Genomic DNA, 17179 nt, shown 5'->3' on the forward strand with positions numbered 1-17179 from the left:
TTTTTCAATTTATTTGTCCGAAACGGCTCTAATCTGGAATTTTTCGATATTTAAATTTCACTGCCGCGAATCTTCTATAGGTGGTGAAGTTGAAACCGACTTGAAGAAAACTAACACAAAAAATTTGTTTATTTGTTTATATTTCTATTTTAAATTTGGTGTTTAGAAAAATTAAGGTTTAAAAGAAACTTCACCGTTTTCAAAGCATTTTTATCTTGAAAGCCTTCATTTAAATTTGCCCAAATGTTCTACGTTTAGTTTGAATCACCCATATATCATAGTTTGATCTTTTAAATACTGTACAGAAATCAGCTCACAAGGAACAGATTTGAATAGAAACGATTCTCAGTTCGCATTGAATTTTGACAAGATCACACGCTCGGTTTGGAAATTTGTCGACTAATTTGCATTCGATTGCACGTTTCATTGAACAAAAGTGCCATTAATGCATTCTCGTTGATGATTTTGCACTCGTATACATGTGTAGCTCTACAGTTTGATATTAGCATTATCCAATCTACAATTGTCTCGACCCCTGTCTTTCTGCAAATCGTTTGATATGGGGCGCTAAGTAGTGCCAAACCGTTAACATTTATCAACAATTGTTCAAATGGAGATGCGAGGGATTAGTTATACTAGTCAGTTATGATGAGCATGAACCGAACGAAAAACCGTATCAAGCTGAGTATGAAAAAATAAACAGTTGCAAATTACTCGAAACATCTGGAAGAAGCAAATATCGATACGAAAACCACGAGCAAGACAAGAGGAAAACCCTTCATCTTGGAGGCTTTGAGGAGCAAATTTCACTTCTCGGAAATGTTACTCGTCTTTCTTGGACGACGATCACGGTCACTTTTCACTTCGCACGCTGCACTCGAAGGTGGTTTTCACTTCAATCGAACCACAACTTGATCACCGGTAGGTAAATGTCTCCTAATGTTCACTTTACTTTCGCCACCGGGTGACGACCCAGCTTAGCCGACGGAACTTAAACCGAAACTGATCAGCTCGTCCGAAGCTTGAGCCGCATTTATAACATTCGAAAACGTCAGTGGTTTAGTACAGCGAGGTCTGCCTGCACCTATCCGACGACGGAGAACCGATCCAGACTACGAAGACATGAGTTTTATGACCGGCTTCGAAGGTGACGGCAGCAATTTTTGGCATATACGCAACAGCGTCGATCGTCTGCGTAGTTTAAAATTGCCTAGAACTATTATACTTTAGACTTTAGATAAAATTAATGTTCAAGCTGAAGTGCCAGAAATTAAATAGGTAATTTTTCTGCATTGTTCATCACATCATTTGAAACAGACCTCTTGTATCATTTTTCAACGTCTGCTTTTATATATAATAATTATGGCACATCTCATCCTAATATGTCAATTTCAATCAAAAAGATGTAGGGACCAGTTTTTTTATATTTTTTACTTCTAACGAACGAAAAAACCGAGCCCCTATTCATAATCACCCGGGAAACTACAAGTTCCGTAGTTTTACTTACCGATCATATTATTGAATGAAGTTGTACCTACATTTTGTTCGGAAAAAATTATCAATTCTTCGGTTAACAGTGATCTAAAACCACCTTATAGAATTCGGTAATAAAAACATCGAATTGGTAACCTAAACATTGCAGCATTTCGGTAATAACTACCGAGCTCTAGTTTCTTTCGGCGATTGTTTAGTGAAACTTTTTGTCGCATATGAACGTTTGTCACTTTGCCTAATCAAATTACCTATCTACAGTTACTCGGTCATTTGAAAAATTACCGAACTAATAAACCGAAGTATTTCGTTATCGTATTTCGTTATTCCAGTTTAATGTGTATGCGTGCTGTCAAATAACTTGCACTTTGATCCAATGATCACTTGATCTAGCAGGCACTTTACTCAAGAGTACGATCGGATTTTTTTTTAAAGTTTATAAAAAATGTCAAAATACAGTAAGTTTAGCTAAAAACGGTTTTTCCAGACTTGTTAAACTATCACTTTGAAACGGATTATTAGAGCAAGTTCACTGGTGTTGGGTAGAAATTTTGACATTTTGAAAATTTTACCAGACAAAAATGTTTTCAAGATCTCTGGGTGTTGTATTTTTTTACAGCACGGTTTCTATTTCAGCCGTATGTGATAGAAATATTACTGTTTTTGCATGCGGAAACACAACACGTGTTGTAAAAAAACTTGAAGGCTACAGATCTTGAAAATGTTTTTGCATGGCAAAATTTTCAAAATGTACAAAATGGGACGAAATTTCTACCACTTTTTCCAACACCAGTGAACTTGTTCTTAGAGAATTGAAAGCAGGACTGTTGCAGGTCAGACTACCCTGAGGCTTAGTCCGTCATAACAACAACGTTTACGGGTGTTCGTTTGTGGCAAAGTAAGTTTCTAGAAGCCGTCCACGATCCACGACAAAGCATCAAGCCGGCCATCAAAACATTCGCGTTTTTTCAAGTAATCGACGCAGTGTTGGTGATCATGGATCAGCTGCTGGTTATCGGAGTGGACTTGATTCCATGTCGATTCTCGTGATTCATCATAAGATGCGCCGCGGTTCAATGTTTGTATTGCGAACTTTGAATGAAGAAAGTACACTGCCGGTAGAAATGATTAGGATGCATACTGAATGATTGAATAAATATTTTGGTTAAATTTTTCTTCCTCAACCGTCCACAGTGGTGCAGAACATCAATCTAGCTGTACGAAGTTATAATTACACTAGTTTACAAAATTTAAAAAAAATCGTGAACTTGATTAACTGACCAACATTTTTAACGTAAAATCGGGCGCTGAATCCGAAAATGAAATTCAAAAAATCTCAGTAGAACCGTTTTTGAGTTATGCTCCAAATATGAAATTTCGGAAAAATTAAAAAAGTTCTTGTACTTAGATTAAAATATCTCGGACGGCATAACAGTAATTTGAAATCCCTCTTTTGCATATTGAAGGTGAATAAATTTTCTATCGATCATTTGAACACTGTTTTTGCGTTTGACCAACAGTATTGTTGATATTAGTGACTTTATGAGAGAAAAAATTATAAAAAACACATTTTTTTAGAGAAAATTTTGTTTCAACGAAAGTTTTAGACTCGATGGTAGCATTCAAAAAATCTGATTTTCTTTTGCGCTTAAATGTCAATTTAAAACAAAGATTTCAAGTGGTTATTTATCATAATCGGTTGAAAATTGAAGAAGTTATGGCTACTTTACCATAACTGTAATTTTTGCAGTTTTTCATAATTTAACGAACCGCAGTACACTTATAATAGTATAGGAAGAATAACACATGGTAAATCTCACATGATCCTAGTCAAAATTATTTATTAGCTGACCAGAAGGTCACATGCCAAGATTCAGGAAGATCTGACCTTAGAGAGGGGTTGCTTGAGTCTCAAACGTGAATAAAATTTTAATGTTTTCTGCCCGGGAGGAACAAACAATACTGGTTTTTCATCAATAACTTTTTTCATCGCTAGCCGATTGTTTTTTATGGTTAATTTTCTTAAAGCCTTAGTTAAGACAAATATTTCACCCGAAGACTGAAACACGATTGGACTTGAAGTAAAAAAGTTATTGCAGTTCAAAGGCCGCAAATTTTGTCCAACACATAATGAGTACCGTAAACTGGGGGAAACTTTGATCAGCGGGGTAACTTTGATCAACATGAAATTTTTGCAGATAATCATCATTAACTAAGTATAAAGTTAAAATATCTGAAAACAATTTACTACGTTTGAAAGCCTGTAAATTGAGTTACAAATAAGCTAAATTTGGTTTTTATTAGGAGATTTTTTATATTACTTAAAATATAATTTTAAAATCTCAAAATATCTGGTTTTTTGAAGGCTCACAAACAAACATTTCTCCAGATCAAATTTAAGCATTTAGGAGCAAATGGGTTGTTTAATGTGAAAGTTCAACTATTTTTCTTGGTTAAGGTTAAGTTTAACTGTTATTTTTATGGTCATTTGATGATAATTTTAGGATACTGAAAAAACGGTCATTTTCCATGAAAAAGCCTGCATTGGTAAAATGGCTTAAAACCTTATCAAATGGTAAGGTTTGAAGAAAAAAAAGAAATTGGGAACAGTACGAGGACTTAGGGAATTGCATGAAGGTAAAATTTTATTTGTTTTCGAGGCCAAAAAATATTGAGAAATGTTTATAATTTTTGCCCCTAAATGTATGCAGCAACATTGTCCATCTTTCGAGTATATTTCTTTTTGAAAGAAAACGTTGAAAAATTCAATTGAATCCAAACAAAAAATTACTGTTATCGATGTTTTGAGCCTTCTGTGCTTAATGACATCAAAACAATAAATTTGAAGATGTTGAGATACGTAAAAACCACATTGATCAAAGTTACCCCGAAACTCGAAATCTGGTTTTGTAACAAACATTTATTTATGACCACAAATGTCGTTTGAATTTTCTGCAATCCATGATCATGTTTAAAACTCCTCACCGCAGTAAGGGTTTTAAAGCTTTTAGGTATTACGAAAAACCAATCCCTTCCAAAATATTCTAAAATGAATGAAAAAAGTGATCAAAGTTCCCCCAGTTTACGGTACTTTTTACGCATTGCGTTTTATACGAGAATTTTCGACCAAAATACAATCTTTGAACCGCAATAACTTTTCTGTTTCAAATCCAATCGAGTTACAGTCTTCGGGTGAAATATTTGTCTCAATTTAGGCTTTAAGAAAATCAACCATAAAAAGCAATCAGCTGGTCAGTATTTTTCGTTCCTTCCGGGCAAAATACCTCAAAATTTTATTCACGTTTTAGAACAAGCAACCCCTCTCTATGGTCAGATCTTCCTGAAACTTGGCATGTGACCTTCTGGTAAGCTAATAAATAATTTTGACTTGGAGCGAGTGAGATTTATCATGTTTCATTCTTCCTATACTATGATAAGTGTACTGCGGTTCGTTAAATTATGAAATACTACAAAAAATACTATTATGGTAGAGTAGCCATAACTTCTTCAATTTTCAACCGATTTTGATAAATAATCACTCAAAATCTTTGTTTTAAATTGACATTTAAGCGCAAAAGAAAATCAGATTTTTTGAATGCTACCATCGAGTCTAAAACTTTCGTTGAAACAAAATTTTCTCCTAAAAAAATGTGTTTTTTATAATTTTTTCTCTCATAAAGTCACTAATATCAAGAATACTGTTGGTCAAACGCAAAAACAGTGTTCAAATGATCGATAGAAAATTTATTCACCTTCAATATGCAAAAGAGGGATTTCAAATTACTGTTATGCCGTCCAAGATATTTTAATCTAAGTACAAGAACTTTTTTAATTTTTCCGAAATTTCATATTTGGAGCATAACTCAAAAACGGTTCTACTGAGATTTTTTTGAATTTCATTTTCGGATTCAGCGCCCGATTTCACATTAGAAATGACCTTCAGTATATTGAGTTCAAAAATGCTGTAAACTAGTGTTATTATTATAATAATTATAATTATATTGAATTATAATTTTTTATTATAATAGCGCCCAGACATTTGATGTTAAAAATTTACCAGATTAGTTCCATTATTTTTTTTGGAGTTTAAATGGTTTGAAAAAATGAATTCAAATGTGTTTTAATAAAACAAAATATATAAGGGAAAACTGCAAAACTTCATTATTAAATTAAATGTTTTCAACGATTTTTTCTAAAAGTAAAATAGGTAAATTTTATATAAAAAGTGTATTTTCAATCATTCAAATCTCTACTCCACCGATTTTCCCGCTAATTTTAATTTTTTTTTTATATATGTCTTTATTCGTACCAATTCATCATTACATTTATATTACATTACTAGCTGACCCGGCAAACTTGGTTAAGCCTGTAATTGTTGGGTTTTTTTTTATATTTTAGCACTGTTCCTTAGTCAGCCTTCCTTTTAAGTGTATAAAAGCTAGTGGATACCTTTGAATCAGAAAAAAAATCCAGAATTATGGTTATTCGAATTTCATTTTTTTAAGTTCATTCAAAAAACCGCTAATGGAATAGAAAATATTATTCATAAATTTGTATTCGAAACCGGCAGTTCGTGACACAAAAACGCTCATACGATTTGCTCTAATAAGTTCGCTAACTTTAGTGTAGCGAACTTACTTTCTTGTTGAGGTAGCGTATAATAAAGTTCTGCTAATGATCAGTTCCGGTAACTTAAGAACGCTTAATCTATCAAGCTTCAATTTAGTTTAGTCACCATTCCTATAAAACAAAAACTCCTATCTGATAAAGAATTTTAAAAATGTTGAAGATTGATTTAAACAGAAAATGGATCTTTTTTGCTGGAGTCGTCATAAATAAGTTTTTCGATTAGTGTTTACCTCTGAATTTAAATACATTACAGTTTTCTTTAAGCATGGTCGACAGAATATAAAAATTAAAAAAAATTGACCCGGAACATTTAAAGAACAATAAAAATAAAATAAGTTTTTAATTTTTTTTAATAATTTCAAATGTCTTTTTTTCGGACTTTGCACTAAATACACTAATTGAATCTTATTGTGAATTTCCAGAGCTGAGTTTGACAAATATTTAACAATTCAGAAAAAGTAACTATTAATTTCATTTTACAGCAACACTTCCATAATCAATATAATGTTTGAAAACGTCTTCGAAATTTGTATCATCATAATCTTTTTTTTCAATTTTCGGTTAGGGATTGGCAAATTGCACTAAGAATTAAAGAATTTAGAAAAAAAACGATTTAAACTTTCTTGTATTTAGATTACTTTTCTCTTAACAGGCAAATCCTGAATGAAAGCAAATCTAGTTTGAGTATTTTGTCCCGCTTTTTTAGAAAGTGTCCCGCCGTCCCGCTTTTTTCTCAAAATGTCCCGCTTTTTTTTGAAAACACTTTTGTAGTAGTCTCCACCCTCTCTGATTCTACCACTTTAAAATAATTGTTCCATGCTTGTGAAAACGCTTCTTATAAAATCTCTCCTCAATCATTTTCAACTCCTGTCATTTTTTTCTAATCTTCTTTTATTTATCTATGATTTTCAAAACTAGAAATGTTTTTACTTGAGGAAAATGACAATCACCGATAAAGCTGTAGAATTAAATAACACTTATATGATGTTTCACTGACTTACACTGGAAGAACCTAAATATAGCCTCAATTTATACTCATTGGTTCAACACAGGAAATCATTCAAATATAATATTTTTTTGTGTTTTTCTTTCTCAAAATAAGTAGCATTTTTTCAAAAATTATGAGGTTATGTATTGGCTTTTCGGTCTTATCAGGCCAATTATAACACTTTTTATATGTGCTTCATCCAACGTTTCGAATTATATTAATTCTTTATCAAGGAACTAAAATTAAATACAGGAGCATAAAACATATTTTCTCATAATTAATATTAACATTAATTACTCACTCGGACATTCGTGTTATTGTCCAAAGCAGATGCACTCCTACAGCGTTCATCAATCGTCGGGATTCTGGCTATAAATTTTGAATTTGAACTCTCATTTCATGTCGGAAGTGAGGAGGAAAGCTTGCGTGTGACTTACGTGTCCAATATTCTGGTATCGGCCAGGGCGTCGGCGCCTACTCCGTCGTTTTGGAACACGTCCGTGGCAAAACTTCTATCACTCGACTCACTGTTTGTTATTATTGTTTGAGTTTTCGTAGCGTTTTCTTTACCGCCAGAACCCGGCGTCCATGAGTGCTTGCGAGTGTTTGCGAGAGAGTGAAACACTCCGCCGTACGAGATTGCTCTCCCGTCTGTGTCGCTCTGGATGTTGACGGTATTCGGGGTACTTTGTATGTAGCACATTTCGAGTACCTCTAGGTGCCTACGGTGATTGTTGGAACTGTCTAGGACGGTGGCTTTATCGAAGTCAAACATGTGCTCCTGTTCGAAACAATGTTCAACAACAGCTGACTGCCGCAGTTCCCGGATGCTGGGGTTTGACGCTGTGGCCCCTGTTGCTAATATGCGTTTCAATTTGGTCACATCACATTTATGTTTCGACATTCTAGTCCGTAGTTTATAGCTGGTCTGCCCAACATAGCATTTGGAGCATTCTTCATCTCGTTCGGGAGCGCCTGCGCATGGGATATGGTAGACCACATTGGAGCGATCGATCGGCGATATCGGATCTTTGACCACAGGCAGTAGGCTGCGTATCGTGTGCTTTTGTGTGGTGCCGATGCGTACATGCGGGTAATCCGTCTTAAGTGCGCGGATTACTTTTGCAGTTAGGCCGTCGATGTGTAATATGGATCGGTAGTGTTGTGTGGGTGTATCTTGTGTGTTTTGGGGGGTGTCGGTTTCGTTCGCTTTTCGAATTAATCTGTTGATCAGGGTCTTCGGGTAATCGTTGATTCTCAGATTCTCATGGATTAATTTGATCGCCTCCTCGGGGGGAACATTGGTTGAAAAGTTTTTGACTCGTTTTATAAAATTTAACGCTGTGTTGATTTTGAGGCGCGTGTTGTGTGCTGATCGAAAGTTGAGAAATCGTCCCGAAGCTATTGATTTCTGGTACCACTCGGTTTTGATTGATTGGTCGGGTTGTCTAATCAATACTAAATCTAAGTACGGGAGACGACAATTCGACTCGATCTCAACCGTAAATTGAATTTTGGGGTGGTACTGGTTAAACTTTTCTCTTACCTTTTCAACATGTTCGCGGGGCAGAGCTAGCAGTAGGTCGTCGACATATTTTCTTAGAACTGGTATCTGGAAATCGAGTGTCCGTGTCACGTTGTCCAAGAGCGATTCCATGACAAAATCAGCTATCGGACTAGAAACTGGATTGCCCATCGCCGTTCCGTATATTTGCTTGTAGAATTTGTTTTTGTATCTAAAATAACTGCAGGTCATGCAAAAGTTTACAATTTCAAGAAACATATCTAAATTAATGTTAGTATTCTTCTTTATGGCATCCCAATTGTTGATGATGTTGCTTAAAACGAGGTCCCTGGGGATGCATGTGAACAGGGAAACAACATCGAACGAAACAAGGATGTGATCTGGAGGCAAAACGACGTCATTGATAAATTCGCAGAACTCGAATGAATCTTTGACGTTGTATTTGCTGTTGATCGACGCTTGGAGTATCCGGCCCACATGTTTAGACAGCTGGTAAGATGGTGACGTCATACACGGTACTACTGGTCTTAGAGGTAAACCTTCCTTGTGTGCCTTGGGTGTCCCGTAAATGCAAGGCGCCGTAGCTTTATACGTTTTTAATTTCAATTCTGTGGCTCGGTTTATTAGTTTTAAATCTGCTAATCGTTTAGCAAACTCATTGTTTTTGGTTTGAAAGCCGGTTGTTGGGTCGCGTGTGAGGCTCGAATAGGTGTTTTGGTCCTCGATTAGCGCCAGCATCTTTCTGTCATAATCCTCGCGATTCATCATCACCGTTATGTTACCTTTATCGGCTTCCAGTACGATGATATTCGGATAAGATTTTAAGAACTGTCTTGTGGCGATTATTGCGGTTTTGTAGAAGTTGTCCGACGGGTTACATCCTGTATTGTTTCTATGCGCGTGGATGTGGTTCATAATTTGGTTGGCTGCTGCACTGCGATTGCGTACTTTTACTTCTTCGTCTTCTGTTGTTTCAATAATGCCCACGATGTCTGCTATTAGGTGGTAGAATGTGGATGGTTTGTTATTTGTAGATGGTAAAGCGAATGATCCCAGACTCAGTAGGAGTTGCACAGGTTGTGGTACTTCTACCGTGGTGCTGTTGAAAAACGCCCGGTGGTTATGTGATGGCGTTTTCTGTTCGAGGGATTTTATCGAACGTTTTATAAAACGAGTCAAAAACTTTTCAACCAATGTTCCCCCCGAGGAGGCGATCAAATTAATCCATGAGAATCTGAGAATCAACGATTACCCGAAGACCCTGATCAACAGATTAATTCGAAAAGCGAACGAAACCGACACCCACCAAAACACACAAGATACACCCACACAACACTACCGATCCATATTACACATCGACGGCCTAACTGCAAAAGTAATCCGCGCACTTAAGACGGATTACCCGCATGTACGCATCGGCACCACACAAAAGCACACGATACGCAGCCTACTGTCTGTGGTCAAAGATCCGATATCGCCGATCGATCGCTCCAATGTGGTCTACCATATCCCATGCGCAGGCGCTCCCGAACGAGATGAAGAATGCTCCAAATGCTATGTTGGGCAGACCAGCTATAAACTACGGACTAGAATGTCGAAACATAAATGTGATGTGACCAAATTGAAACGCATATTAGCAACAGGGGCCACAGCGTCAAACCCCAGCATCCGGGAACTGCGGCAGTCAGCTGTTGTTGAACATTGTTTCGAACAGGAGCACATGTTTGACTTCGATAAAGCCACCGTCCTAGACAGTTCCAACAATCACCGTAGGCACCTAGAGGTACTCGAAATGTGCTACATACAAAGTACCCCGAATACCGTCAACATCCAGAGCGACACAGACGGGAGAGCAATCTCGTACGGCGGAGTGTTTCACTCTCTCGCAAACACTCGCAAGCACTCATGGACGCCGGGTTCTGGCGGTAAAGAAAACGCTACGAAAACTCAAACAATAATAACAAACAGTGAGTCGAGTGATAGAAGTTTTGCCACGGACGTATTCCAAAACGACGGAGTAGGCGCCGACGCCCTGGCCGATACCAGAATATTGGACACGTAAGTCACACGCAAGCTTTCCTCCTCACTTCCGACATGAAATGAGAGTTCAAATTCAAAATTTATAGCCAGAATCCCGACGATTGATGAACGCTGTAGGAGTGCATCTGCTTTGGACAATAACACGAATGTCCGAGTGAGTAATTAATGTTAATATTAATTATGAGAAAATATGTTTTATGCTCCTGTATTTAATTTTAGTTCCTTGATAAAGAATTAATATAATTCGAAACGTTGGATGAAGCACATATAAAAAGTGTTATAATTGACCTGATAAGACCGAAAAGCCAATACATAACCTCAAAATTATTCCCGGTCGAACAACAAATTGATCAAAAATTATAAGAGACAAGAATAAATAACTCGTTAAGTTCTTAGCATTTAAGGTTGCCAGAATATTTTCCAGGCATATCCGAAACGAGAGAATCCGGGCATTTTTATCTAAAAACCTTGTGAAATTCGGGCAATGGATTTCAAAATTTTCAACCTAAAATCTGGGCAATATCTGGCATATTTGATCGAAATCTCGGGATTATTCAATAAAAAACAAAAAAAAAACATACTTGAAAATATATTTTTAAAAATTTTGTTTTAAACACATCAGCAAATTTTAGTCGTATTTTAGGCTTCCCAAAAACTATTCATGATTATTCAGACAAAACTTGCTCTAAAAGATCGCAAAAATCAAAATTTATAATAACTTAATCTGAGTTTTTTTTGTTCAATTTCCGAAATAAAGTAAATAAATCTGGGCAAAATCCAGGCTTTTTTATCTGAAATCCGGGCAACCGGGCAGGACCGAATTTTCCTAAATATTTTGTCAAATATCCGGCCCGGGCAAGTCCTGATAAAACCGGGCAATCTAGTAAACTTTTCTTAGCATCACCTTAACAATCTGGTTTAGTCAAGCGTTCTTTGAGCACGTTCTAGCGAGGTTAATATTTTTCTTTTAAAGAAAGTATTCTTTAAGTTGCTTCCAAATGATGGTGGCTCCAGATGTTTCTCAAGAATCCTAAAAAAAAACCATTTGAGTGTAATGTCAGGAAAAAACAAATTCCGGATAAAAAAGACTACCGAGCGGAAATGAACTTTTTTCGATTAAACAATGAATGAATGGTCGAATTAAATTGAATAAACTTGGGAGATGATAAAAACGGCTGTTAGAAAATTTAGAAACTTTCTTCAAATTTGTGATTTTAAATTACTTTGAACTACCACATTTTCAACTTGTGTGTTCACTGTTTTAAAAGATGGAAGTTTTCTTGTAAATTCAATTTTCAGAACACATTTCATTCATCGACATATTGTTACTTTCTATGAACTACTTAAGCTAAAGAACTTATACATATGTATGTATAGGAATGGTCATGAAAATGAGGTTTCGAAGAGTTTCTAAAATGTCCCGCTTTTATCGACGATGTCCCGCTTTTTTTCGTGAAATGTCCCGCTTTTTTCTGAAAGTTTCTGCCCGAATAGCACATAACCATGGTATCACATTCATATTCCGGTGAATTTAAATGTTAGCATGTATTTCATGGTAAAAAGAACATCCGAGCGTTATTCAAGAATTTACACACTCCAGGTTTTTCGTGTACGATTGATATTTTGACAGCGGCGGCACGTGTTTTTTCCTCTTCATCATTCTCGGTCGGCCGGCAGACAGTTTTTCGAGAGTTTTTTTTTGAGAATTTGTTCTAAGTGTTCGGAAATGGGCGTAATAGGTAATAGTAAGTTTAATATCGGAGCTATCCAAAGGGCAAATATATTAAGAATCTTTTTTTTTATCAATTCCAGCAATATCAAACAGACACACTATAACGAGTGGCACAGGATGAATGAGGTAGCCAACGGATGCCACGAGCAGCAATAAGATGCGGGAGTTGCGAGCCCCAAAAATCCAGTGGAAGAATCATAATTTGGAGTGTGTGAGTAAAGTGTTAAAGATTCTTTAAATAAATAGTTAAATTTAAATAAATTCATTCGTTTTTACTTTAAAAAAAATTAAGAAAATGATGACATTCAAAAACAACAACAAAAACCCCACCTTGAGCAAATATTTTTGTTACAGCGGTTTTACAATGAAAATCATCTTATTTTCATGGTTTTACTATGAAAAATTGGAAGCTGTTACAACCATGAACTTTATATTTTTGGGCTTCCCAATGTATGGAAAATCGCCATTTTTTTCATGGTCACGCTGCATAACAATACCCCTTTTTCATGGTTATTTTCGTCAAAACGATGAAATGTATGGTCGAAAACTATGAATTCCAATGTGCATTCACGGTATCGAGGACGATAATAATCATTGTGTAAACCATACAGTTCATAGTCTGTGAATACGGAATTCATGGTTTTTTCACGGTGCAATCCTATTCGGGTGGTAAGCCTATAATATGCGATAGTTCTACTAAGCAACATAGTAATTTTGATATTTCTATCATGATACCATACTCGTTTCTACCATAAAAGAAAATTATTTTCGACATGCAAAAATAGCACTTTTACAATGTACGAAGTAAAAGAAATTTTGCTGTCATTGGCAGTTTTAACACGTTTGCAGTCGAAATTATCATGCGCATCAAAAATCAAGATAGTAAAATAGGTAATAGGTAAATAGTAAAATTACCATGCGTGGAGTATTTTTAAGAACAAAACATTATTGACTCAAAAATATGGTTGTTCATTTAAACCACGGATTTAGTAATTTTTCTATGCTTTTCTTTTGAGTGTAGAAAGATTTCAAGAAGGAAATCAGTTCAAAAATAATCTTTCAACCATGCCTGATCTATTCCACCTAGCTTCAACCATGAAATGTATAGTATAGTCGAGTTTTAGACGAATATAAATATATCCATTTTTACCTTCGAAAGTACTAGAGATCGTATCACGGGCAAATCTTTCGGATGAAACACGAACACACGGCGCATTAACTTTACTAATAAAGGGTGTTCGGATCAAAAAGTGGTCAGACTAAATTACTTGTAAATTGATTATTTGTTTATTAATTTAGTTAATTAATTTAATGTTTATTAAGTCAAAGTATCTTTCATTTTGAAGTTTAATATGTATAAAAGATGGAAAAAAATGTTCAGTTATGATTCCGGTTGACCTAGTCTAAATTAGCGAGCCTTTCGTTTGACGCCTGCCATCAGAACGTCAGTTTACTGTGAACAGCTTGTTGCTGCTAACAGTTTTTGGGTCTTTTTATAGTTCTACTCAGCTACCGTCCAATATTTAAAGATTGTGCGAAGTTCTTGTGTGTGTGTGTGTGTAGAGTTTTTATCCTTATCAGGTTTTTAATATGAATGATTAGAAACAATACGGCGAATTTAAGTTGACCACTTTTTGAAGCGATCACCCTTATATTCTTGGGCACAACCTGAATGTTGTTAGCGGCATAACACTCCATGGCCGGCCAAACAGCACAGACAAGTCATGTTTCTTCAGAAATTTCCTGGTTGACGATCCCGGCTGCAACGAAAATGTCGCTTTACAAGCCTCATGTAAAGATACTTCCCAAACGAGATATTTCTTGGAAAACCTTGATAGTTTAAAAAAGACTTTGCAATGCAATAGGCTTCACTCCAATTCCACTTCGATTGGCAGTCATTCTTATGGAAATCTGTGTAAGAGTAAAGAGCAAGCTTTATTCTTTTTAGCAGGCCCAAGTCCAATAGCTCCTCTTGTTTGGACGCCATTTTGAAAACTTAAGACTTAATGTCGAAAGCCAAATAGAAGCATCATTGTACACACACACACACACACACACACCTACAAAATGAAAAAATTAGCGAATTTAAGTTGACCACTTTTTGATCCGAACACCCTTTAACAACTGTTTATTAATACACCTAGCATTTTTTTACGCGTTTTTTTACACGGTTTTTTTAACACGGCTTTTTTTACACGGTTTTCGGGAATTAACACGGTTTTTGAGAGAAAATATTCTCTATAAGTCCTTTTCAAAGGAAAACACTTAGAATCTTTTTGAAGTTGGGAAAATCTTAGCTCTGATTTCGCTCATTTTACTGGTTGTGCTAAACGTAAAAACTAATGCTACACAAATAACACACGACGTATTACAGGACACGACACTTAATGTTTTTACTAACGGAAAAAGGAATTAAATTTACCTTTTTTTGTCGACCGGTTTCGGGCTCGATGTTGCCCATCTACAGGACGATGTCCGACTGACTAGATGAAGGAAAAACACTAACACATGTTCATACTATCCGATAGTATTCGTCGAAGGGTGGTCGGGTTGTTGAAAATTTGGTTTGAGCAGGTTGAAAAGCGGTGATATGATTGGAGCGTCATCCTTCTTCATAAGTGGCCTTTCCGATGTGGTGATATACATGGATTCCCATGCGTTTAAATGTGACGCTTTGCGTACACATTTTCTGAACTTAACCTTTTCCCAATCTATGTGATGATTAAGTTCTGACGCGTGGGCAGCTACACTTGATTCGTTGCTCCTGCTGTTATCTACTGCGTTTTTGTGCTCTTTGATTCTGGTTCTGAATTTCCGTCTGGTTTGCCCAATATAGACGGCCGGGCAGTTTTGGCATGGAATCTCATAAATTCCAGATCTCTCTTTCGGTAGCACTTTGTCTTTTAGAGAAACCAGTCGATCTTTCAAAGTGTTTGAACTTTTGTAAGCCACTTTCAGACCATGTTTAGAGAGAATCTTACGGATACTATTTGTCAGTGGTGGGTGGTACGGCAGGCTGACTCTTTGGGATTCATCTCTTTCTGGTTTGAATGTGGTTGCGTTGCTACGGAGCTTTTTTCTTTCGTGTTTTCGGAGGATTTTGCTGACAAATTCTTTATCGTATCCGTTTAATTCACCAGCCTGCAAAATTTTTTGCTTTTCTAGTTCGAATTCATGGCTTTCCATTGGTATGTTGTACAGACGGTGGGCCATCGAATGAAAGGCAGCTTGCTTTTGCGCTCCAAAATGGTTTGAATCAACCGTAATATAGCGATCTGTTGACGTGGGTTTACGATAAATACCGAATTTCACTGTGTTATCTTCTTTTCTGGAAATTAACAGGTCAAGGAATGGAAGTTTCCCATCAACTTCTTTTTCGACGGTAAATTTAATCGAACTATGCTGGTTGTTCAAAACCTCAAGCGTTTGCGGGAGATACCGTTCCTTTACGGTGGCGAAGATATCATCAACATAACGCCACCAAACACGAGGGAAAAGTTCCTCCCGTTTTTCGAGATCTGTTTCGAAGTCACTCATGAAAAGTTCAGCCAGTAGGGGGGATAATTATTTACTTCCCATGCTGAGGCCGAAGGTTTGTTTGTAGAATTTACCCCGAAACAAGAAGTAATTCTGATTCATACAAACCTCGGTTATGGTGACGTACGCTTCTATTTGGTTTGGGGGTGCGCGGCGTCGCTCTAGGTGTCTGCGAAGGCTGCGTAAGGCGTCAGGAATAGGGACGCTGGGAAAAAGTGCGGAGACATCAAATGAGACTAAAATCTCTCCTCGACGCACTTTGAAATCCTTCAAATTTTCCACTAGGTCAACCGAGTTGAGGACACTTTTGCCGTGCTTAACTGGATATTTCCGCATTTCTTCTACCAACCACGCTGCCATTTTTTCGGTTGGAGTGCAGATGTTTGAAGAAATGGGCCTCATTGCGATTGGGTTCTTATGAATTTTTGGGAGGCAATACAATGAGGCTACTTTTGGGTTCGGGACGAGGAATTTTCTTTCTAGTTTTATTTCACCCATTAAGTCAGCCACTTTTTGCCTTGTGCTGTTTGCTTCCTCGATCATATTATTGAGAGGGTCTTTTGGCTTACCGTTTTTGTAACTGCATTCCTCATACGGGCCCGTCGAAATCATGTCCCGAACTTTGTTGTCGTAGTCCTCACTCTTTTTACGTTAGTAAAAACATTAAGTGTCGTGTCCTGTAATACGTCGTGTGTTATTTGTGTATTTGTCTTAGCTCTGAGACTAAGAACGTGAAACATTAGACCTGAGACCTCAGACCTGACACCTGAGACATGAGACTTGAGACCTGAGACCTGAGACATGAGACCTGAGACCTGAGACCTGAGACCTGAGACATAAAACATGACACCTGAAACATGGGACCAGAGACCTGAGACCTGAGACCTGAGACTTGAGACTTGAGACTTGAGACCTGAGACCTGAGACCTGAGACCTGAGATCTGAGACCTGAGACTTGAGACATGAGAATTTAGACATGTTACATGAAACATGAGACATGAGACATGATACATGAGACCTGAAACCTGAGACATCAGACCACCAGCGTCAAGTTACATGTCTTATTGTTTCAAGTTTCAAAGCTGCATAAATTTGAGGGGTTTTTTTACACGGTTTTTCGCAATTAGCATGGTTTTTTTGACACGGTTTTCGGAAATTAGCACGGTTTTTTACACGGTTTTTTTACGCGGTACGTATATCAGTGTAAAAAAAAGACCTTGGTGTATATGTATACGAC

At 36.7% G+C, this 17179-nt stretch overlaps 2 protein-coding genes across 3 annotated transcripts in view; both read right to left on the reverse strand.

The window, feature by feature from the left end:
• The window catches only part of LOC129751415 (periostin), a 56331-nt gene extending 55308 nt beyond the window's left edge, over positions 1–1023 (reverse strand). Inside the window, exon 1 of one of the 2 annotated variants that reach the window (XM_055746906.1) lies at positions 715–1023. In XM_055746906.1, coding sequence (XP_055602881.1) covers positions 715–782 — 68 coding nt within the window. In that variant the 5' untranslated portion in view covers positions 783–1023. The remainder of the gene's footprint in view (positions 1–714) is intronic. The other variant, XM_055746907.1, reaches the window with a different exon arrangement.
• A 1374-nt stretch (positions 1024–2397) lies between these two features.
• On the reverse strand, positions 2398–10041 carry LOC129753003 (uncharacterized). Its single transcript, XM_055748795.1, has 3 exons — positions 10036–10041; positions 7679–9770; positions 2398–2603 (listed from the first exon to the last, which is right to left on the reverse strand). Exons 1-3 carry the CDS (start codon positions 10039–10041, stop codon positions 2398–2400), a joined length of 2304 nt encoding a protein of 767 aa, XP_055604770.1.
• Between the last annotated feature and the right edge of the window lie 7138 nt (positions 10042–17179).

The sequence above is a fragment of the Uranotaenia lowii genome, chromosome 3 (assembly GCF_029784155.1).
Source record: "Uranotaenia lowii strain MFRU-FL chromosome 3, ASM2978415v1, whole genome shotgun sequence".
Classification (NCBI taxonomy): domain Eukaryota; kingdom Metazoa; phylum Arthropoda; class Insecta; order Diptera; family Culicidae; genus Uranotaenia; species Uranotaenia lowii.

Excerpts from the sequence above, each read along its gene's own strand:
- LOC129753003 (XM_055748795.1), bottom strand. Across the intron at positions 2,604-7,678 it reads ATGGACGCCGGGTTCTGGCG|TGTACTTTCTTCATTCAAAG; the intron begins GTAAAGAAAACG and ends TTCTACCGGCAG.